The following is a 25,614-nucleotide window of genomic DNA, read 5'->3' as shown; positions in this document are numbered from 1 at the left end:
TCGAGCTATCCAGTATTTTACAGAAATTCAGACATAGTCATTAAAATATACAGAATCCATGGGAGTAGCATAATACCTAGTTGGACTAGGGTTTAGCGTACCCAATAGTCACAAAACTACTAGCCAAGTAGGTTGTAAGTCCCCTCTATGGCAATTAGTTTAGTGATCACGCCAGTATGCCTTTATACCTTTGGCAGGGTACATTGGGTCCTCTGCTTGGGGCGTATACATCGAACTCCATATTTAGCTCATGCGGTTTTATTATCGATTATTAGTAGCTCCCATAGATCAATCAGATCTGCATTGACCATTGATCAGTATATCCAGTATTTAGTTTCAGCATGTTATAAATTGTTTATTGCATCCAGTTAGCTCACAATTCAGTTTATCATGTCAGATTATTACACTTGCTTTTATGCTTGTTCAGATATGTTTTATTTCAACTTTATTCTATCGTACATGCTCCGTACCTTTCAAGTACTGACGCATACGTGTGTTACATCTTCTCATGATGTAGGTTCAGGTTCTCAGCATCTAAATCACACATAGATCGATTACCGATCTCCAGTTCAGTAGATTCAGTGGTGAGTCCTCAATCCCTGAGGACAACAGTTATGAGTTTTATTTCAGTCTTTGGTCATTTAGTTTAAGTTTTTGCTATATTTAGCTGGGGCTTGTCCCAGTATTTCTAGTCTAGTTTGGAGGTTTATTTCAGACATAGTTAGATTCAGCTTAGTATTGAGTTAATATTTCATTTTTATTAAGTTCATTGTTTTCAAATATCTTAGTTATAAACATGGGTATTCCCTATCGTTTCAGATTTAATTATGATTTAGTTTCAGCATCACTTTATTATCTTTAGTATGATCATGATGATGGCAGCAGGGTTACCTTGGGATCACTTGTGGTTCTAGTTTGCGTGTCCGCGTGTCGGGGGTAGCTCGGGGCATGACAGAACCCATGGGAATCCAAGCTCCAAGATGTTCTTTATCTTCCTCTCCAATGGAGGTTTCTAGAGAGAATATCTTGGGAAAGGGAACTCTAGTTTTGAATTGAGGATTTGAATAGGCTAGTCCCATTTCTTATCAGCTAAATACACCCAAAAATAACCAAATAAACAAAATAGAATCAAGTTAGCATATAGGGTGGATTTCCCATTTACCCCTTAAATAAACTGCGTGCATGGAAATTTTTGAAGGCAATATTCACGAGAGCAGTCGGCGGTGCGTCGTCTGGTCGATGAGTCATCCTGCTGCTCTATCGTTTGAGACTGCAACTCCTTCATAGAGGGATAAGATCACACTTCTATGTGTTGATAAAATACCTTCCATCGATGAGGCGTCGATTGAGGGCTCGTTGATTGACACTTCTAAGTAGTGTCTCGATAGCCTTTGGGTACTCCTTGAGGACCTTTTGTACGTACACGGACATTTCCAAAGTAAATATAAACCTCAACATGTAAATTACCTTCCACATAAGTTTAACCCAAAAAAAATACTCACAACACGTCCAAACATTCTAGGCACACTCAAGACACACACTTGCACGTCTCTCAAGGGCTAACTTTCGAACGTTTTGGACGTTTGACCTCTAAACTTCATGAAACTTAACATACTGCTTGTAAACATCATTTTAATAATATAAGGACTTCATAATCCAATGGCATACATATAAGCACATAAAAATATTCAAGGCCTCTTGGTCACTAGTTGTCAAACGTTTTGGTCGTCCCTTTACGTTTGACTTTCAAATGACTACAAATCATTCAATCATACTTGAGAACACGTAGATAACATGTTAAAAATCATAAAGGAACATGTGAGTATCTAAACACCCTAACTCATTTTTGGGTTCTTACACGAGTCCCCAAGGACCAACCAAGGGCCCTTGAGGAGGACCCTTGCAAATGTGGCTAAAAGCTTCCAAGGCACAGTGTCTACCTATGTGGGTAATCGACGAGGCGTGGTCCAATAGACAGGTCATCGATGGAAACTTATAAAATTTGGACAAGGGGTCATTTTGACAAATCTCTAACCAAAATGACGGACCAACAGCACTGTTGGTCCCTTGGCCGTCAATTGACAAACGGACGTGGGTCGGGGAGTCATCTGTCAAGACTATTTTCACTGCACGTTTTAAGATTAGTTAAATTAATTAATTAGGTAGTTAGTTAATTATTTAAGGGTAAAGGGATGTGCAATTAAGTTAGTTAATGACCTATATAAACACCCTAACCTAATTAAACTAACCAAACCCTCATAATTTCCCAAAACAAAATTGCTCCTTCTTCTCTCTTCTTTCTCTCTCCCAAGGAGGTTTCTAGGGCTGTCAAATATAATTTTTCTCCATAAAACTTCATCAACTAGTAAGTATGGGTTTCCTTTCACCTTTGGGATCACTTTCCCCAAAGGGCTCCTCCAAATTGATTTCAAAAGTATGAAATTCAAATGGGTTTACTTCCAAAACGAAATTGATCATGTGGATTGATTTTTTTATGAATAATTTTTGTTATATAATGAGTACATTAACATATATTATGGTTACATTACAATAATTCTTAATGCATTGACCTAGTTTGTGGAAGATGACCTTTTTTCCCAACCCTAGGTTGTGATATTGAATTGAATTATATAGTATTGATGTAATTGGCTGGGTTAGTGTGTGAATTACTATCCTATGTTTTTATCATGCTAAATTATGAGTATATTGTGATATATTTTAATCCAATTATTCTATTTCATGAGTAACTGACATAGGTTGTAAAGTAGATTATGAACTTGACCTAAGTCTCTAATCCTACGCTATGAATTAATGATGAATTGGTGTGTAGTGATTAAATTGACTTTATTATTATGTTGTTTATTAACGTGTTATGATATTATACCCATTTTTGTGTTGAATTGGATGGTTGATAGTAAGACCTTGATGATGGCATTGTGAAGGAGCTGGGGTAAGTCTTGTGATCTCAATTTTTTACTTCAATTATGATTAATTGTGATTAAGTGATGATGTTGTATTGAAGTATACATTATTCTAAGATTGATAGGGTTGGTATGATGTTGTACTGAAATATCTTGAACTATGGATTATGAGTTATTGGGTAAGATGTAAATTTTATAAGGATGGTCATAACTTACCATTGTGCCTTATCATGATGTGATATGTGAATGTGTTGACGTCACATGTATGAATTGTAATGAAAGGAAAATACTCATGAAATTTTTATTGAGCTATGATGATGATTATATAAGGGATAGACCTTATGAACTACATTAAGTTATCAGGATTAATAAAGGTATTAAGGGCATTTCAAAAGAGGACTCTAGCTTAGCACCGACTGAACTAGAGTGAGGAAGTGTCTGTTCCCACATAGGGAAGGTAGGATCACTAATGTACTCATGATATTGGAGACTATAATGCATGCAACATAAAGAGGGTCCCAACTATATCTCCTAGTTCTTGAACTATGTTTCCCCAATAGGAATACTAGCTAGTGGATCCATCTAGATGCTCTGTTCATGTTTTTTTACTACTTTGGCAAGTAGTCCACCTTCTTTCGGTATGGGGTTCCATGACACCGGATTCCATACTAGATCATGTAGTTTATTGTCTGTTAAGGCAAGATTTTCCTAAAAGGTAAAATAAAATAAATGAATGAACTCTAACTAGGATGACCTAAAGGGTTTAGCTTAGTCTAGGTAGGGGTATGGGACTTAAAATATACATTGCACTAGTTATCCTTGAGAAAAGTCGTAGAAGGATGTTCTTATCTATGTATACGCTTATGAATGTAAACGATATGTATAAGATGATCTTATGTGTTGATGATATTATATGATGTTGGTTTCACTTATAAACATGTGTTTAGTCTCTATTGCTAAAGTATGATGTTAAGTACTATTAATGATATGTTATGAAAAGTTGGACATTGTTTATTGTTCTTGTTAGCTTTATTTGATTGAGTAATGTTATAGGGCTTTGCTTAGTCATTGCACCAGTGGACTTAATGAGGGTTCATGAGTGATGGTCTTGTTTTGGTTATGATATTATGAACTCTTATACATGCTTGTTGATATTATAACTTGATGATAGAGTTGTCTTGATTATTTGCTCAATTATGTTGATATCATGTTAGCTTGACTAGACTTAGTATTCTTGGTCTTGTGATGTCCATGATCTTGACTTAATGAATGTGTCTTATATATTGGTATGGGTTCCTGAATGTGCATAAGGCTATTCAAAGTAAATTGCATACTTTAATGAAATGTCCCTTTTTAGCATGAAATTATGTTGTGTGTGCTTCTGGTCTCATACTTAGTATAAGTGATGTGCTAACCCCATATTCTCCCTTTTTCCCAACATTTTAGGATCCGATCTTTCAAGGGCTTGTGACGACATTTCAAGGGAGACTTGGATTATCATTCTCCAAGTTGGGTAGGTCCTCAGTAATTTGAGGATAATGCCACTTTTTAGCATTGGATATTGATTAGTCTTAAAGACAATATGTTCATTTCATTTTATTTGAGTACTAAAGATTGTATAGCCTATATGTGTCTTTTATTGTATTGGTGTATGGGTTATACCCAGTTGTTGTACTCTTGTTTAGATGGTTATGAGATGAGACATCCAGTTTTAAGACTTTTTTTTTGTGTGTGTGTGTCTGTGTTTGTAGGTGGGTGGGTGGGCTGTTTTTTTTGTGTGTCGGTGTGGGTGGGATTTTTTTCTTGTGTGTAATAAAACTAGAAGTCATATGAAGGGTATATGTATACACGATATGAATATATATTATGTGCATGGCAGAGGTCTATGTAAACATCCAGATAAAACAACTTTTAAAATTTTCCGCGTTTTTAACCTATTAATGGAATGTGTAAGCTTAGAGGCTAGTCTTAGTCCTCGATGAGGACGACGATGTCGGTTACGTATAGGGGGAGCTCCCCAAATGTGACAATAATAGTATGAACAAGAAGATGATGTATGAACTATAGTTACTCAACAAGTTTTACTTAGTATGGGTTGGGTCTTATTCATGCAGTGGGTTTTAAGGGTTGAGTATGATATTATGATATATGAGTATATTATGCTTATGACATATGTTTTTCTATTATCTTCAAAATGGTGCGTTAACTTAGAAAAGAACGCATTCTACTAAAATTTACCTTTTAGAATGTTTTCATGATTTTATGCATGCCTGTCATACTTAGTGAATTTTTGTACTAACTCATAGTTTCCTACATTTTCCCCAAGTGTAGGGTCTAGTTTTCAAGGTGGTCCGTAGTGTGGCTAAAGCTTGGATTTGCTCATTTCTCTTTGCTCGTTGGTATGTTTTCATGATTCGAGGATGGATATCTTTATTTAGTAGTTTCATTCATGTATTTGACTTTCAGATTATGTTGTATAGGCAGTGAACCTCTTTGATTCAAGTATCGTAATAGACGACTAACGGAGACAAATCTAGACTTTCGCTTTTGCATTATGAAAAGTTTTGTCCTGAAATGTGGTTTTACTTTTTGTTGTTCTATTATATGTTGTGATATGATAAGTGGCTTACAAGGAGCCTATCGGGTTCTTTGTGACTTATTACGTCTAGGAGGTATTCTTGAGTCGTGATATATTACATACAATAACCTACGCTTTAATACATAAAATCTTATAAAATACATTACTCAGTTATGGAAGGAAATCAAATTATGGACGAAAGAGATGAATGAAAAACACTTACCTTAAGAGAGAAAAGTCCTAAGTCTTGGAAAAGTCATCTCTAGGGTCTCTAATAGAATATTGTATGTTGTGACTAAGTTTAGGCGAACACTAAATTAAAAAGTCAAGTTACTATTGTGATATACCGTAGTTTCACGGTATTATTAATGTTTTTTTCCTTAAGTTTAGTGTGTGTCCAAAAGCCTTTTTGTATTAATTTTTATGTAAGTTTCTCTTTATTTGCAGGAAATTTGTCTAAAGATGAACGCGGAAGTTTTGGAGCAAGAAATGCAGAAAAAATACCACCTACGGAGCTTGTGATGGTGCGTTGTGCTTGTGACGGTCCGTAGGTGGCATCGTAGTGAAGCTGCTGACGGAAGATGGGGAAGTCTGACCAAGTGTGGGGTTATGAAGTGCGTGAAGGACCGTCATTGTCATGACAGTCAGTCCTGCTGGTTCGTCGTGAAGATCAGAGAAGTAGTCCCAGTACCCAAATTCCAAGAGTTAATGTGTTATGGAACGGAGACCCTCGACGGACCGTTGTGCCTGTGACAATCCGTCATACATGCCGTCGAGGGTATTGAAGAGAGCAACAGAAGAATTTGCAAAGTATGGGACGATGGAGTCCATGACGGCCCGTCGTGACGATGACGACCCGTCGCGAGGTCCGTCGACCCAGCCGCATTTTGACAGATTTCCAGCAATTAGAGTTCTTCTTTTATTAGGTTTTTGTTTTTTATAAAAAGTTGTAAAAATCTCATTTTTGGGGTTAGACTCTCATACGGTTAGACTCTCGGTTATTAGACACTTTTATGTTAGATTCTTTGTGGAGAGATTATTTTGATTATTAGACTTTGGATTGTTACACTTTTCTCTTGAGTTGATTGTTGGTGATTTTGTAAAATAATCAAGTAAATTTCTGGATTTTATTCTTTCTCATTGAGGTAAGTGCCTGAATTCTTATATCATATACATAAATATTGTGATTATGACTATGGGTAACTAGATTCCATAACTAGGGTTGTGAGAACAATGGGTGAATAATAAGATAAAATCTAACTAAAATAAAAAATCTAGAATAGTTTCTTGCATGCATTGATAATTCTATCGCCTAGAAGTCTTTTTAAAGGATGGCCAACGTTAGAACTCACCTTAATGCTACTTGCCGCACCAAGGAGGTAGATAATAGGAAAAGAATATCAACATAGATTTAGTGTATACTAGTATTGATTGGTACGAGATAATAACTTAGTCAAATATCGAATACAATGATTAATATGAGGTAAGGGTAAGTGTTAGTATAGCAACACACGTAGCCGGACCAAGGTGCGGAGTGAAATTTTCTAGATGCCGGACCAAGGATTTAGAAATAAATAACTTATCACTTTGCATACAAGATACTTGGAAAGAATTGTTACCGTTAGAATTATCAAGTTAGGAACCTGTGGGGAACACGTAAACCCTAGTTACTTTTATTAATTGATGAAACTCCAACATTTGAATTTGTTAGTTGTCTACTTTGATTTAGCTAATTATTTTCATTCATTTAGAAAAAAAAACCCCATTTTATTGTGTTTGTTTTTCAAGGAAATAATTGACTAAATAGTAGTAATAATAGATTAAAGTTAAGTCTGAACTATTTTCCTCGTGGGAATGATCCTAACCTCATTAGTTGGGTTCTTTACTTGATACGACTGCTTTACTTCTTATTTGAGAAGTAAGTTTGAGCTTACCAAATTTTGGTGCCGCTGCCGGGGAAAGTATCTTTTAGATTAACTTAAACTTATTACTAAAATTTAGTCGATATTTTCTTAATCTTACTTTGTTTCTTGTTTTTTTTTAATTCTTGCAGAACTATCGTCCTTGTATGCCAAATACACGGAGAGGAAGAGAACCCTTATTTCCCTACGATCACGAATTAGAGCGTACACTATGCAACATGAATCGAAACTTGGGTATTAATGATGATGATCCAAACCAAAACATCCCAGCTCCGATTGATGTTCATGGTTAGTTGTCACCCGATGCTCTGGGTGAAAACCAACAGAGGGGACCAAATCCCGCTCCACGACCCCAAGAATACTACAGAGGCTATGAAAATATAGCAGACTCCGATGGGCCAATTTTTTTGCCCCCTCTACCACTAGGCCACACCTTTGTAGCAACTAGTAGCCTGATGCAAATGCTCACTGACAGAGCTTTATTTTCAGGGCTACCTTCTGAGGATCCACATTCCCATATATCTAAGGTAAGAGAAGTGTGTAAAAGCTTTGTAGGGAGGCCTGACTTGAACTTGGATGTAATTGGGCTAAGAGTGCTTCCTCTCTCACTAATGGGAGAGGCTACTATTTGGTTCACTGAGCTCCCTTATAACTCAATTTTCAATTGGAACTAACTAAGGGACTTTTTCTTAGCATGCTACTACCCGGTCTCCAAAAAATTAAACCACAAAGACAGAGTGAAGAACTTTGTGGCACTACCAGGAGAGTCAGTTAGTAGTTCTTGGGATAGATTCACCTCGTTTTTGAGAAGCGTCCCCAATAACCATATAGATGATGAGGAATACTTCTATCGGGTAAAGGATGATAATAATAAAGTGGTGTTGTTTACTATAGAAGGTGGTTCTTATGGGGAGTGTCCTTAAGCTGAGATTTCCGAAAAGTTAGAAAAAATCTCTCGGAATAATAAAGCTTGGAGTACTAGGAAGTCAGATACTGGGAGAAATACCTTTGCAGTACAATCCACTCACAACCCAGCCATAGATGAAATTCGTGAAGAGATGGCTCAGATAAGAACTGAGCTTGGGTTGGTATTAAAATATATCACTCGAGGTGCAGAAAAGATAAATGCGGTTAACTACTTGCCTAAACCACCACCACCAAATGATGAATGCTATTACACGGAGGATTCCTATGAGGTAAATGAGCAGACGGGGGGTTTCCAACCGAGTGCTCAAGGCTCAAATCAGGAGAATTGGCTCCAAGGTCAAGTAAACCAATGTCGGATCTATGGTAATTATAACCGTGAGGGTCATTATGTCTGAGATGGAAACTACAACCGCAACAACAACTTCAACAGAGGTAACTATGGTAACAGAAATGATAGGACTGAGCCCTATGTCCCTCCTCTAAATGGTGAAGTTACTCCTATGGATGGTGAAGATAGTATGGCGCGAGTTGAGGAAATGTTGCACTAAATATTGAGGATATTTGATGCTAATAATGAGCACATTAAAGAGTTAACGAGTGATTTAGCGGGTATTAGGCAGAAAGTCGATACACATGCAATATCAATTAAGAAAATTGAGTTGCAAATGTCCCAATTATCTGTGACTGTGAACACACGGCAACCGGGCACTCTCCTAGCAATATTGTCTAAAATCTGAAAAATAACGGACACTATATGGAAATCACTACTCGGTGTTGTAAGCAGACCATTGACCCACCTATGTCGTCTAAGGAGAAAAAGGTGATAAAAGATTATGATAAGGTGTTAGAGGGTAGTGGTGAAGTAGAAGATAACACTAGACAAGAGGCTGAAGTGCCAATAAAGGTAATTCCTATGCCTAGACCACCACCCCCTTTCCTCAGAGATTAGTGAAAAAAACTTGAAGAAGATTTCTATCAATGTCCCTTTGGTAGAAGCTCTAGAACAAATGCTCGTTTATGCCATATTTATGAAAGATTTGGTTACAAATAAAAGATCGGTCACTTTCGAGGGTGATGATAGAGTGCAGCATTGTAGTGCTATTGCTACAACATCTCTCGTATAAAAGAAAGAAGATCCAGGTGTGTTCACTATTCCTTGTACAGTCGGGTCATTATATTTTGCGAAATCATTATGTGATCTAGGGGCAAGCATAAATCTCATGCCCCTATCGATTTACAAGAAGTTGGGTTTGGGTGACCCAAAGCTCACTGCCATGCGGCTACTGATGGCCGATCGAACAATGAAAAGTCCTATAGGGATACTCCACGATGTGCTAGTAAAAGTGGACTCGTTCATATTACCAACAATTTTGTTATTCTTGATTGTGAAGTCAATTTAGAAGTGCCTATTATTCTAAGGAGGTCATTCCTTGCTACAGATAGAGCCTTACTTGATATGGAAAAGGGGCAGATGAAATTTTGGTTAAACAACGAAGAAGCGACCTTCAACATATGTAGGTCCATGAGATAGAGTGGTGATCTCCAATCCGTATATTCTATATCCTACAAAGAAAAGATGAAGAAGGATTATGACCTAAAAAGTGAAAAATGAGAGTTTATGGTTGGATATTTGGTGCTTTTAGAAAATTCTAGGTTGTGTTGGCTTATGGGCAAGCTCAAGTCCAAATGGACTGGCCCTTACTTGATTACCCAATTATTCCCTCATGGAGAAGTTGAGTTAGAAACCAAGGAGGGAGTGCGGTTTAAGGTGAATGGAGAACGAATAAAACTCTATTTTGGGTTTAATAAATCTGCAAATGAAGTGATCAATGCATACCATCTTGATAAAGGCTGAGTAATCAAGTTTCCTCACTCGTGTCGCGACATAAAATCAGGAGCTTGTTGTGAGGCAACCCAATACTTATTGTTTTTCTTTTTAGTAATGGTAGCATTTTCTGCTAATGGGTTTCAAAATTGCAGGCACATCACCAGGAAATTCTGCAGAAAATCACTCTGCAGCAGTCACTGACGCACCCATCGATGGTCCGGCCCGTCATGAACGCGACGGACCGTTGCATGAATCCGTCGTGCTAGGTACATCTTTCAGTTCTTTTCAAAACTAGGGCACACGCGACAGAACCAATGATGGACCGTCATAATTGCTATGGACCATCGCAATCGCTATGGACCGTCGTAAGGGACTCATCGCATCATAAATGAGCGTACTCAACCCGACCCGACTGGAAACTTCTACAAATTTCCAACCTATAAAACCCCCACCCCTTCATTTGAACGGTTTCTTTCCCTGTTTCTCACATTCCCTCCCTTTTAAACTTCCCACTTCCTACCTCTCTTTCAACCTATCAGTTCCACAAATACCCCAATTCCTAAAATCCACTCTTTACTAGTCGGAGTCTGCTGCTGTGGTTCTCTTCTTGATCACCAAGTACCTTCCTTGCTTGTTTTTCTCAAATTCTCAGGTATGTGGCTCTGATTTCTACCTATTTACATTGCATTTTCGTTTATCAATTAGTATTAGCCTATTTCTTATTTATGGGTTCATTCTTTAACACAAATTCTGTCTGACCTAGGTTGAAAATTCTCAAAATTGCCTTGTTAAAACTCTAGAAATAGGTGCTTTAGCATTGCTAGTTTACTAGGTATTTGGGTTAGACACATGTAGGTTAAACACTAAAAATTCCATTTGGGTCATAGGGGATGATTGTGACATCCGAGTTATGTCACTGAATGACAGAACGAGACCCCGATGACGGACTGTCATACCTACGACGGACCGTCATATGGTTCGTCCCAGCATCCCCAACACCCCACTATCCAATTTTCTCCAACTGTCCACCAACAGACACATGCGACGGACCGTCTTTCCCATGATGGTCCATCCTGCACAACTGTTCTGGTTTTCAGAGACCCTATTCCTAAGGGTCTCTCACTTTTTCTATGTGTCCTCCAATGAACACATGCGACGGACCATTGTTCCCACGACGATCCGTGCTGCATAACCGTTATGGTTGTCAAAGACCCTATTCCTAAGCGTATCTCACGTTTTCTAAGTGTCCTCTTATGGACATATACGATGGACCATCGTACCCTTGACGGTCCATCCTACACAATTGTTCTGGTTACCTTGTTCCTAAGGGTTTCCAACTTTTTCCAAGTGTCATCTTACGGACATCGACGACTGACCGCCATACCCTCGATGGTTCGTCCTGCATAACTGTCATAATGGTTAGAGACCCTTTTCCTAAAGGTCTACATACTTTTTCCAAGTGTCCTCTGCGGACACCTACGATGTACCGTCATACCCTCGACAATCCGTCTTGTACAAACCGTTATGACGGTCAGAGACCCCTCTCCTAAGGGTCCCCAAACTTGTTCTAAGTGTCCCACGACGGACATCGACGACTGACCAGCATCATTACAATGGTCCGCCTGCTTATCAGTATTAACTGTCAGAGACTTTCCTTCAAGGGTCTTCACATAAACATAGTTTATGTAAGACATGACGGACCCCATGAGGGTCCGTCGTACTCACGACGAGCCGTCACCTAGTCCGTAGTGTTTCACTGTTACTATAGAAATGTCATTACGTCTTGACTCTTTTATTTATTTTGTGTTGTTTTGCTTGTTTTGTTTGCTCTTTCTAGTACTAATATTGATTCCTTACAGGTACTATCTCTAATGGCACCAAAACAATATCAAGTCTACGCACGTGGGCGATGCCTGCCTGGTCATTGGCTCTGATGATTAGCATGACCGCGAGTACGTGCCCCTAGGCACTACCACCCCCATCCCGAGATGCACATGCTACTAGAGCCACACCCAAAAAGGTGGCATCCGACGTAGTCACTGCCTTCCGTCTGATGAGGAGCGCACAGTGACTGGCATACCTTCTGGGTCATCTACTCATGAAGAAAGAATGACTGGCTCCATAGGAGTTTCGTGGTCAGAAGAAGCCTCCGAATATGCTGAAGTCCCTGCACCAGCCACAGCTGCACAATCTGCATCGTCTGATGAGGCTGACAATTCTGAATCCACTCCCGGCTCACCGACTCGTGCTCTCACCCAAGTTGTCGATCAGGCCAACCGGTGGTGTGTCGACGGGCAGTATCAAGTTTATTCAGATGCAAAGTTGCTGAATGATAAAGGAGTTATGATACAGACCCTTACATTGGAGAGGCGGGTCCTTACGGAAAGTCTCCCTACTATGCCAGAGATCCACAATCTCTTCACCAGACACCGACTGGAGTGGATAGCGTGTTCTCTGTGCCGTTATAGTGAAGAGTTGGTACGAGAGTTCTACGCCTCCTACATGGCTAATCTTATATTACAGATTGATAGGCGAACTACCTCCGCTAAATAGGCCCCACTCGAGCATGTTCGAGTACGTGCCATTCAAGTTGATATCTCCCTGCCTTCCATCCACCGGTATTTATACGGCGAGAATGTTGATGCCAACTGGACCCCTCTCACTGTCGAGTTCGACTACCGGTGGAAAATTATCAAAGCTGGACAATTCTTGCGTGAGCCATCGCTGAGAGAGACCACCAAGAAGTGGATGGCCCTGCACATGTCTATTGCTGGAGAGGGTGCCGACTTGGTAAACGAGCCGAAGGGAGCCATCTGTAAGGCTAACCTGACCTTCACAACGAAGTTCTTATGGTTGATTATCCCCACTGTCTTTCCCTCACAGCCGCTGATAATATAGTCACATGGGATCGTGCAGTTCTGATGGCAGCGATGATAGCCAGGTTTAAGATGGACTTTGCTTGGATTCTATAGGCGGTCATGCACGAGAGGGCTTTTAAGGTCATAACTACTTACCCTTTTCCGTGCATGATATTTTATTTATGCAGGTCCGCAGGTGTGCCCATCTGGAACATTGATTAGCTCAAGACTCCACTGGGCACTGTTGATATCGGCATCATTAGGAATGAGGCCAACGAGTTGGCTCCACACAGAGGGCCCCATCAAGAATTTCCTCCACTTGGTGACAATCTAGCTGATACGGTAGCACAGGATCGCACAGCTATGTAGGATGCTTCTGCCCCGAGCTCCTCTCACTCAGCCCCTTTCCTCGCTCTGGTCCCACTTGCTAGGGTCCAGAAACTAGAGGCATAGATGGCAACACTTCTACATCACATCCAGCCTTGGATGCGGAGGTCTGTTGTTGAGGCAGAAGATCGTTTGGAGCACAGAATGGTCCAACACACAGAGCACAAGAGTTGAGGTTCATCAGCTCTTGGATGCTTTTTAGTTGCTGGTGCTAGCCGGCCAGCCCCTCAGGTGGATGTGTCGATCCTTTAGGCTGCGGTCGAGAGTCTTCGAGCAAACATTGATATGATCCTAGAGGCTAGGGTGCCTGAGTTTGAGGCCCCTTCTGCAGATCCTGCTTAGGACACAGTAATGGCGGCCTTATTCGCCACTTCTGAAATTCCACAACCTCCCTCTCGAGAGCATTCCAAGAGATGTAGGGGTCGAAAGGAGGATGAGTTTAGAGCACGAAAGAAGGAGCGCCGTGAGATGGAGGCTGCAAGGAGAGCCTCACTTGCTGATGAGGAGGCGCGTTGGATGAGGGCTGTAGAGTCAGCTGTTGGGGCATCTAGCTCCAAAGATGTGGTGATAGCGAGAGGCACTGCTGATAGTGTTGTTGCTAATGAGGACATTACTGAGGGTGTCCACATTACAGACGTAGTGGGTTCCAGGCAACAGGACCCACTAGCTTGCTGATTGTCGGCGCTTTGCGCCCCAGGTTTGCTTCACCTACCACTCTCGTAGGGGAGAATTGCATGTATTTTTGTTGGGGTGGGGTAAATGGAAAGTGAGTGCTAGGATGACGTTTGAGTAGTCCAATTCACTATCCTCTTTTGGGGTTTTCTTTCCTGTGTTCTTTTTCCCCAAGAGACTGATTATTTTTACTGTTAAACCGGCGTGTCTATATCTGGTGTTCATAGTTTAACTCTGAAGCATGATGGATAAAATGATATCCTGATAATATGAAAATGATGCATGACTAGGCATAGTAATTTATATGTGTGTGGCTCTAAGCATGACATACAAATACACCACTACATGACCCTAAGTCTAAAATTCGAACTAGGTGTCTGATAATCTGGTAGAGTAATGTGATGTCAAATGAGTGTGAGGAAGATATGAATAGTCCACTATTTGTACTGAGCTAGAACTTGCCTTGTTAATCCTGCTAAAAGTAAGTTGTAATAGACAATTAGGAAAGGATCATAGGCGCTTGTTCAATATAGCCCATTTTTAGCCTAAATAAAAAAAATGAAATTAATCCTTCTTTGATCCAAGTGATTTGAGCTTAAACTAAACCTTTCTTTTTCACCCAACTGATCTTTTCTGGGAATAATGTGTTGGCTTTGGTCCCTCCTTGGACATATTCACCTCAGCTTATGCCAAAAGCATAAGTTGAGGGTGACTAATGCAGTAAACAACCTTTTTATGGCCCTGACCCAACTTTGGGTATTGTGTACTTTGACTCATGGAAAAGCCATGAGTTGAGGGTGGCTATTATGAGGAATGCTTTGGAAAGTGGGGTTGAAAGAACAAAGAGGGACAAAGAACAAATGTAAAGTGACTCAAAAATCAGTTGAAAGAACAGTGAAATAAAAAAAATACAATAAATACAAGCAAGAAAAGAAGAGAGTCACTTACACAAATTAAGAAAGAAGGGAAATAGTAAGGTGAAAGAATATGAGAAATTGGGCAAAATAAAATGATAAAAAATGGTATGTTTAGCCGATACGTCTAGGAGGGCAAAAAGTAACTAAAGTATACATAAATATACCCTACCTGACCCTGAGCCTATGTTACAAGCTAAGAAAGTCCTATGGTGATCCTAAAAGTTGTATAGTGAACTTAAAGCAGTGAAAATAAGGGCAAGCTTATGGCAATATGTATGAATGAGTTGTGAATCTGTGCTGAAAGTGAGTGTTGAAAAGTAATCCATATACTCAAACTAAAATCATTGTGTGAAAAATGAGGATATTGTTTTGAAGTGAGGACACTAGTTGCAATACCGAAAATATTAGTACCTCAGTAAGAAATTGAAGAGGATAGGTGTTAGTGCGTGGTGAGTATGTGTCATGGTCTGATTCCACATAATTCAAGTGTAAAAGCATGCATAAATATGATAAGAGTGATCGGGATTGATAGCCAAATGATTGCGAAAGATAAAACATGAATACTATTGTACAAAAATTTTATAGTGAGTCATAGTGCGTCGCTTGAGGACAAACAACAAATTTAAGTTGAGGGTGTTGATATACGGTGGTTTCACGGTATTTTTAATGCTTTTTACTTAAGTTTAGTGTGTGTCCAAAAGCCTTTTTGTATTAATTTTTATGTAAGTTTATTTTTATTTGCAGGAAATCTGTCTAAAGATGAACGCAGAAGTTTTTGAGCAAGAAATGCAGAAAAGTTACCACCTACGGAGCTTGTGACGGTCTGTCGTGCCTGTGATGGTCCATAGGTGGCATTGTAGTGAAGCTGCTGAAGGAATATGGGGAAGTCTTACCAAGTGTGGGGTTACAAAGTGCGTGACGGACCGTCGTAGCCATGACGGTTCGTCCTGCTGGTTCGTCGTGAAGATCAAAGAAGTAGTCCTAGTACACAAATTCCAAGAGTTTAAGTGTTATGGAACGGAGACCCTCGACGGACCGTTGTGCCTGTGATGATCCATCATACCTGCTGTCGAGGGTAATGAAGAGAGAAACAGAAGAATTTGCAAAGTATGGGACGACTGAGTCCATGACGGCCCGTCGTGACCACGACGACCCATCGCGAGGTTCGTCAACCCAGCTGCGTTGTGACAGATTTCTAGAAATTAGAGTCCTTCTTTTATTAGGTTTTTGTTTGTATAAATAGTTGTAAAAACCTCGTTTTTTGGGTTAGACTCTCATACGGTTGGACTCTTTGTTATTAGACACTTTTATGTTAGATTCTTTGTGGAGAGATTATTTTGATTATTAGACTATGGATTGTTACACTTTTCTCTAGAGTTGATTGTTGGTGATTTTGTCGATTAATCAAGTAAATTTCTGGATTTTATTCTTTCTCATTAAAGTAAGTGCATGAATTCTTATATCATATATATGAATATTGGGATTATGAATATGGGTAACTAGACTCCATAACTAGGGTTGTGGGAACCATGGGTGAATAATAAGATAAAATCTAACTTAAATAACAATTCTAGAATAGTGTCTTGCATGTATTGATAATTCTTTCGCTTAGAAGTCTTTTTAACGGATGGCCAACGTTAGAACTCACCTTAATGCTACTCGCCGGACCAAAGATGTAGATAATAGGAAAAGAATTATCAACATAGATTTAGTGTATGTTATCTAATAGGCTAGTATTGATTGGGTACGATGTAATAACTTAGTCAAATATCGAATACAATGCTTAATATGAGGTAAAGGTAAGGGTTAGTATAACAACACACGTAGCCGGACCAAGGTGCGGAGTGAAATTTTCTAGATGCCGGACGAAGGATTTAGAAATACATAACTTATCACTTTGCCTGCAAGATACTAGGAAATAATTGTTATAGTTAGAATTATCAAGTTAGGAACTTGTGGGGAACAGGTAAACCCTAGTTACTTTTATTAATTGATTAAACTCCAACATTTGAATCTGTTAGTTGTCTACTTTGATTTAGATAATTATTTTCATTCATTTAGAAATGAACCCCTCATTTTATTGTCTTTGTTTTCTAAGGAAATAATTGACTAAATAGTAGTAATAATAGATTGACGTTAAGTCTGAACTATTTTCCTCGTGGGAACGATCCTAACCTCTTTTCCAAGTAAGTTTGAGCGTATCATATTCCATATTTATTGCTATAGAAATTACCTTCTATATATCGAATAGTTCCTTCTATATGGTGAAGGTTCGCAACATTGATCACTATTTTCACAATTTTTTTTCTATAATGAAGCATATGCAGGCTTTCTAACTCTGCTCATTTTTCAAAATATTTCCAACTCTCAATTCATTGGGCCAAGTAGCATGACTCAAAAGCAACCATAATGACAAAATAGGTCGTTACACTAATCAAAGAAGGGGACATAGGCGATGATGTTACACATTATATTAGTTGTCGATGAAGTGAAGTGTTGCCTATAAAGTATTGTGTGATAAGTATGTACCACTATAACGTGGAGATATTTTGTAGAAAGTGGTGGTTAGACCGACTTTGTTGTATGGGGTAGAGTGTTAGTTAGTCACGGACTCTCGTTTTTAAAAGATGTAGGTTTTAGAACTGAGGATGTTGAGACAGAGATGTGTGGACATACCAGAAGTAATTGGATCGAGAATAAAAGTATTTGTGACAAGGGGAGAGTTGCCTATACGACATATTAGATGAAGGAAGCAAGACAAAGATAATTTGGGTAAGTGGTAAGGAGAAATGTAGAGATCCTATTGAGGAAGTGCAAGGGTTGAATGTAACGAGTACGATCAAAGGTAGAAATAGCCCAAAAAAGTATTGATAAGAGGTGATTATACATATCATGATACAACTCTAGCTTTTTTAGAACATGCCCCTAAATAGAAGGGTGTGAAAGCATCGATTAAGATATAAGAAGAGAGGATAATCGATTGTTAACCTTATTCTTGTAGTGTATTTGCTTTTCATTTCCTTTATTATATGTATTTATTGTGCTTCATTTATTGCACATTGGTTTAAAAAAATTATCACTATACTGTTTTCTTTTTCATAATGACTTTCATTTGCTATACTCAAGCCGAGGGTCTTTTGGAAATAATTTCTACACACTTCTAGACTCCACTTGTAAAATTTCATTTAAAATATTGTTGTTGTTGTATAAGTCGTAGATGTCATGATAATTGAAGATGTGCTAATTTACTAACACTTGATCTAGTTTTAAAATGTTTAGTGGATTTAGTGGACCTTAAAAGGAAGAAAAAACAAAGTGAAAAAAAAAACGAATGTAAAAAAATGAAAAACATGATAGAAATAGAAAAAGAAAAAGAAGTAAAGGAAAAAGAATAAAATTTATTATATAATTGGAATATTATGAAATAATAATAATAAAAATATAATAAGTCATGCATTCCATCGATTTACAGATGACACATGGATAAATTAAGCAAAAAGTTTCTTTCACTTTGTTGTTTTGAGAAAATTGTTAAAAATCGATATTTTTGTTGTTGTGGTCGTATAGCAGGGCGACTTCAATGTGAAGCCACTTAAGCCTTTTGTTTAGGCCCCCAATTTATTGGGCCTTCATTTTTATATTAACCCTTTCATTTTTTATTTATTTTTTACTTTGATACGAAGTTTTGAAGAAATAACTTGAAAGAACCTATACTTGGCTTCGTTTGTCAGTTGAACCCTCATACTCATCATTTAGCAAACTAGACCTTTAAATCCATCATAATACAATAAGCCCTTTTCTCCTCCAGTCAGTGTGCATGTAATGGATGCAATTACACATGGAATTTCACATTATTTTTTAGTGCCACATGTGATATTAAGTGCTAAAAATAAAATAAAAAAAGCAAATAGATCAATTTTTTATTTCTTAAACTTTTGAAATAGTTATCTTTTTAATTTTTGGTCACAAATTGATCATTAGATTCATACCCATTAGATCAAATTCTTCTTGGTTGAACTTGTAAAATCAATAACAATTTCACCAACAATAACTCAATGAACTCCAATAAAAATTTTTGATTAATTTTACTAATTCACAAGACTCATTTATTATTTTTTCAGCCTTTTCAAGCTTATCAATGAAATTTTAAATTTTCAATAGTCACAATCATCCTTCACATTTTCTACATCTCCTCGTTGAAATCATTTAATAAAAGTGACACATATTTTTCAAACCTAAAAATTGAAAACTTCTCAAGAAGTTGAGGCCACTGATTTGTACCAAAAAAAAAAATAAAGAGGATGAGAAGAGTTAATGTGAGGTTGGAGAAAGAAGAATGTTGAGAATAGAGGTAACGATAGAGGGGAGAGGGCCTCTTGAGAACAAGAAAGGGTGGGTGTAGGTGAAGGAAGGTTGAATAAGAGGAATCTGATTTTTTTAATTTTGTGAAATTGATTTATAAAAGTAAAATATTGTTTCAACTCGCTTTCAAGCACATGTATAACACATATTTCTAAGTCACTAATATGAATGTCCATAAGCTCGGTCAATGGTCAGAGGGGTTTTAAATATTTTGTTCTGATGAGTTTAAGATTTTGATTGACAAAGTGATGAGTAGGAGAGTTCAATTGACAAACAAAGTCAAGTATAGTAATTTACCAGGTCATTTCGCCTTTTAAAAATAAACAAGCATTTTTTAATATTATTCTCTAAAATGAAAGATGCAACAAATATATCAAATACTTTTTAATCTTGTAATATTAAACCTGCAATATAGAAATTTTAAATTAAAGAGTTGCTAAAAGGTGAAAGATTGTTCCTTTTAAAATAGATTAAAAAAGAAAGTATGTCACATAAATTAAACGGAGGGAGTTATAGTAGCAATTATAATGTTTAGTCCATTGATTTTTTTACTGACTTTTTTTAAGAAAAAAAATAGTTAATTTAAGCATTAAGATAAAAGTATTTCAAATAACCAACATCGCATAATGTGATCTAATAACAAATTCTTTAATTAAGTTTCATCATTTCAGTTTTTTTTATTTCTTTGATATTGTATTTGTTATTTTACTGTATATACATTTTAAGAATCATTTATTAAAATTTAAATATGTCAATTGACAAAAATTAGTCCAACTATTCAAAAATCCAAGAAAAAGAAGTTGAAAATCTAATACAATTTACAAAAAGAAGCTATCTTAGCTTAAATAAGTTTTGAAAGTAAAAGTTGATCAGATCTTATTCAAGAGAGACTTTATTAACTTGCTATCCTAACCAATTGAAAAGGAATCGAGAATTCAATTGAAAAATAATTATTCACCACTTTGCAATTTAAAAGTAATTTTTTTATAAAATAAATAAAAAAAATTAGGCACTCATTTTAAAATATGACTTTAGGCCACCAATAATATTGTGTTCCTCCATTGTATATATAGTATAACTAAGAAAAGAATTGACTTATAAAGAAAAATGAATGATATTTTAAACCTTTTTCTTATGAAAGAAATCAAAATTTATTTTATAAAAACGATTAATATGAAATGTGGCTCTCAAATTCTATTTAAGGATAAGTGAAAGTACTCCCACAACCTATATAGATTGGGTTTAGAGTTTGGCTAAATGAGAAATTTTGTTATACTTCTGTCTTTTATTATTTTGACTTAAAATCAAATTGATAAAAATTTGTTTTTTTAATATATTAGAAAAACACAGTGGGGTACAACTTTTTTTTTTCCAAAAAAGAAAAATCATCGGACTCATAAATTGGGTAGGCATCTAATCGAAGGCGGTGGTAGGCAAATGATGTATAAAAGGTAACCTAAAGCAAGCGCAGGAAGTAGAAAGTGGTAAGGCATGGACGATGAGAGCTTCAGAGCACGCGTACACAAAGTATTCGGCTGTCTATCGCCGTCGGCATCTGTGTGGTCTCTCAGCGACGAAGATGTGGAGAAGAAAGAATGGAATCGAAGCGCACTGAAGCAAGGGAAAGACGATGATGACCATAACCTTTGTTCTTCATCGTATGATGAATTATTCAAAAAAAAATGCAGGAACATCCAAAATGTAATCAATGATGATGAAAATGGTGTTGATGATGTTTGGGAAATCAGATCCTCTATTGGCTTAGATTCCACGCTTGATAATGAGGTATATCTATGTTTCTTCCCTTTTTTCATGCATTCAATTTTAATTTTAGATTGAACTAGATAAGGGCATTTCGTATGGAGGAATCTGGTGTTTGTTTGTTTGTTTGTTTGTTTGTTTTTATTAAATTACAGGGAGTATATATGTTTTTCTAAAGTGATATAGAGTAAAAGTTGATAAATTCTGGGTCGACATTGTTGATAGGGACTTGCCTTGTCTTGGTCACCTCTCCTATATGATTTGCCAACCTATGCAATGCCAACTATTGCATAGGAGTGGGGTTGTTGAGTCATCAAAAATGAAGTAATTAAAGTTGTGTTTCCGTGACATTAGAAGTTGCTGTGGAAGTGTCAATAGTTCGACTAAAGCAAGTGACATGGAGTAAAAGTTGATATATTTACAAATGAAAGTGACTTCTGCAAATAAGTAAACACAAGTCATTTTCCTCGTTTTCAGTATATAGCATTGTCTCAAAATAAATATTTGCTCATACCCCAAACACACTTTTTATGCATTGGATTTTTGGTTTCCAGAATGCAAACTTATTAAGCAATAAATGCTAATTCAGGCATCGGCAATCCTTTACATAATTTATGTGGGCCTATCCTCTTAGCTGTTGAATATGCTGTAATTTAGAGTATCGTTTCCAGGGGATCAGAGACGTCATTGTTTTATTTGACTTTGCTTTGAAAGCCTACTGCTTGATACTCAATTTTTAAGCAACATCTATTCTATTATCTTAATGATTGGAAAGAGGTTAGGTTATTGTTGTGAACATGATTTTTATGTTGCAATGTTAATGCCAGTGTTTTCAAAGGCTTCTTTTGGGCGAGTCCTAGGGCATGGCGTGGTATAAACACACCAGGTAGTTTAGCCAAGTGAAAGTATAATTGTTCATTGAGGTGTAGTCTCACTTTTGTCTAGGCATACATTGAGGCGTTGGCTAATATATTGTTTTGGGGCATAAGAATACCCTCTCCTAATTAGAGTTAGAATTGCTAATTGAGGGAAGATTTGGATCGCCTTGCACCTACTAATCGTTGGAAGATTTGGATCGCCTTGCAAAGTTCAGGTGCCAATATCACCCTCTTCCATTTAGTAAAAACACAAATATGCAGAGATCAAAGAAAGTTGGTATATAGGAAATGTGATACTAGCTACCCACTGTGCGAAGCAAGGCAGAAGTTGTGCTCTGCATTACAAGCAGAAGGAGAAATGATGCATTTTTAGCTATTAAACCCACTTGGCGAAACAAGGCAGAAGTTGTGCTCTGCATTACAAGCAGAAGGAGAAATGATGCATTTTTAGCTATTAAAAAAAACAAGCATGAAACGGTAAATTGCCCGAAAATAATGAGGAATCGTGGATGACCAATTGCCTTTTATCCAGTTCTTGACTTCTAGATATTTTCTATGAATATTTTTTACTTCCTAGATCTCAAGAAAGAAAATAGGAGAAGAGACATAGATATTGCTAAGTGAAACAAGATAAGCTTAGAACAATCAAATAAGCAACTCTTATGGAGTAGCAGCAGCTTCTAATGGCACACCTAAGCTTTTGACAAGGAAATACCCCCATCTACATACTAATTTCAGAAACAGATGATCTTAGAACGGCAAATCTGCTCTGATTATCTGTAGTTTTTTGTAGTTCAAGGATGCAGTGAATCAAGTAGAGAAGTGTACATTCACTGACCACTTAAAACTAGAGTCTTCTACAACCAAACAAAGGACAGTAGTACTTGCATACCCATGAATAAAATTGTACCATTAGGGCTAAGAGCTCGCCAATAACTTAAGGATGAATTGCAGAAGAATCAGGCGAGGTGAATCTTCATCACTGCCCAACCAAGAAAATGAGCCTTCCAACTCAATGAACAAAAAAGCCCATGCTTTATGCTCCTTCAGCGAATACCCAATACACCCTTTTTGCTCTCTCTCAAATATACGGAGCAGCTTATCATTTCTTACAAACCCTGCAATCTAAAGTTGCAACTCCAAATATTTCTATTTTTTTTCTGTATGTTAGCTTCTATTGTTTTATTAGTACATAAATTGGTGTACATATGGTGGTTTTCAAAGGATAGAGGCTTTTTGGTGGGGTTTTGGAGATCATTTTTCTCTGGGGTTTTTTTTTTTTTTGGGGGGGGGGGGTGTTGTGGTCGTAAAAGGGAGAAAACTCCAGATGTTTTAAGTTCCATGTTTCTGTCAGGGTTAGTGATTGGATGGATTTCAATTTTCTTTTTGAGGTTGAAAACATTGTCAATTATTCTTACTGCTAAACTGTGATCTTACTTTTTGCAAAAGGTGACAGTGGTTAAGGTTTTTTTTTTTTTTTTGGGTGGGGTGGGGTGGAGGGGCTCTGTGTGTGTGTATGTGAAGGTTTTTGGAGATGTTTGTGGAGGAGAGAGGAGGAAAGAGAAATATAAAAAGTTGTGGCTTAATTTTGAGCCACATGGAAATTTCTGTTGCATTTGGGTTAGAGTCTAATTAGTCTCAAAAGTTTCTGCCCTTTGGAAATAAAGGTCAAATATAGCTGATTTTTGTAAGCAGTAAAGTCATATTCTTCCCCAACTATTAACAGAGGCGAAATTTGGACCATGCTGCACAGTTCAAGGGTAAATTGACCCATTTCCATTCTAAATTGTAATTATCGGCATGTTACTCAGTATCTTTGTAGGCTTGTAAAGTTTTCAACTGCTACGGATACTATTTTCTTTGTTTGAGACTTGTGATCTTTCTTGATTGCTTCTGCAGGAGGAGGAAGATGAATATGATAGAGTCGCCGAGGGCAGAGAGGATGCTGGTGATCGCTTGTACATGAAAAATATTATTGATCAGGAAATATCTTGTGATCCTCCGGAATATAACATCCGTCGAGACCCATGTGCAAATCATATGGCTGCACAAGTTAGGCTGAAGGAAGATGCAGATGCAGCGGAGAAATGTGAAACTGATTTTGATGGTATCACTCTAACTGGTGGGCAACATTCAGCTAAATCACTTCAGGATCACTGTGACGTGAAGCCAATTTTGAAAAAAGCAAGGAAATCAGTGAATGGTGAGCTCAAGTCTACTAAACGGGTCAGGTTTGATCCTGGTTGTAAAGATGGATCTGACGGGGCATCAGAAGTAAAAGTTTCTTGGGCAGCTCCTGCATCAGCTAACTCTACTTCTGAAGGCAATGAATCCATTAGCAGTAGGCTGAAGATTCCTGATTATGTTCTCAACCCTTCATATTATACATGTTATAGTTTGGATTCACCTAGTGAGCTTATTGATGAGCCTAGTCAAGCTTTCGGATATGTTCTCGAGGAGGTTGAGAAGTCAAAGGATGATGTATTGGAACAACAAACTATAGACACGTCAGATACTAACCCTAAATCAGTAGTTTTTGTACCAAGGCATAAGAACATGGATGCTATAACGGGTGCATCTCTCTCAAAGGGAATAATTGAAGATGCTTGTAATGAGTCCTTGCACCCAAAGGGCTTCCCTGTTTGCATTGCTGCTGGAGAAGCTCAACAAACTGAAGATCCAATGGAAGAAGATATGGAAGCACGTGTGGCTGAGAATAACATTGTGACCCTAAAACCAGAACGCCGATATCGAATCAAGGTAGGGATGGAGGACTCTTGATATTATGTGCACTTGAAGCTAGTATCTGTGTTAATTGTTGAATCAAGGCAGGGATCGAGGACACTTGATCTTATGTTTACTTGAAGCTAGTTTTGTGTTAATTGTTGAATCAAGGCAGGGATGTAGGAAACTTGATCTTATGTATACTTGAAGCTAGTATCTGTGCTAATTGTCGAATCTGGAGGACACTTGATCTTATGTTCACTGAGAGCTACTATGTGTTAATGATCAGCAAAAATATTGTTTGCAAGTTCTTGTCTCTGACCCCAAACTACCATTCCCCATTGTTTTTTTTTTTTCTAAAAAAAATGAGAACTATATATGTCACATGCCATACACAAGATTATAAGCATTGATTGTACTGTTTATTCTTCACGACTCTACTACTTCAGGGCATTGAACAATTCACGATGATTTTTTATGCAATCAATTTTCTGTTATTTGGGGGAGGGGGAAGAATGGTGATTGGTAATTTTTCCCATGTGTTATCATATTGATGATGTCTGTATCTGAACTAGACTAGGTATACCATGGCTAGAATTTGGGTAGTAAATTCAATCTTTAAAAGGCTAAGTCATCGTAGGGGTAGTAAATTCAATCTTTAAAAGGCTCAAGTCATCGTAGGCTTCTTTAAGTTATTTGTACAATTTACTTAGGGTTTAGGGTTTACTGAACACTTTTACCTATTCCAAATTTGTTCCTATAGACATTTTTAGACTTTAGCTGACATGGCAAAATGGCTAAAATGGCTTATTAAAAAATAATATGTGGCACTGGATCCTCAAAGTTATAGAAAAAACAAACTTTAGTTTAAAAAACTTT

The 25,614-nt window shown here is 37.5% G+C and overlaps 1 protein-coding gene across 1 annotated transcript; it reads left to right on the top strand.

Annotated features, from left to right (window-relative positions):
• The first annotated feature begins 20,577 nt into the window (after positions 1-20,577).
• Positions 20,578-25,042, top strand: LOC101252477 (uncharacterized). Its single transcript, XM_004237187.4, has 2 exons — positions 20,578-21,157; positions 23,911-25,042. The coding sequence occupies exons 1-2, from the start codon at positions 20,864-20,866 to the stop codon at positions 24,790-24,792; spliced, it is 1,176 nt and encodes a 391-aa protein (XP_004237235.2). The 5' UTR covers positions 20,578-20,863; the 3' UTR covers positions 24,793-25,042.
• The last annotated feature ends 572 nt before the right edge of the window (positions 25,043-25,614 follow it).

The sequence above is a fragment of the Solanum lycopersicum genome, chromosome 4, assembly GCF_036512215.1.
Source record: "Solanum lycopersicum chromosome 4, SLM_r2.1".
Classification (NCBI taxonomy): Eukaryota; Viridiplantae; Streptophyta; class Magnoliopsida; order Solanales; family Solanaceae; genus Solanum; species Solanum lycopersicum.
The sequence above is the reverse complement of the archived record's forward strand: the minus strand, read 5'-3'. Positions and strand labels throughout refer to the sequence as shown.

What these genes read in the sequence shown, in the direction of transcription:
- LOC101252477 (XM_004237187.4), top strand. Translation starts at nt 20,864, where the DNA reads ATGGACGATGAGAGCTTCAGAGCACGCGTACACAAAGTATTCGGCTGT. An exon ending in ATTCCACGCTTGATAATGAG is followed by an intron (nt 21,158 to 23,910) that starts GTATATCTATGT and finishes TTGCTTCTGCAG; the next exon opens with GAGGAGGAAGATGAATATGA.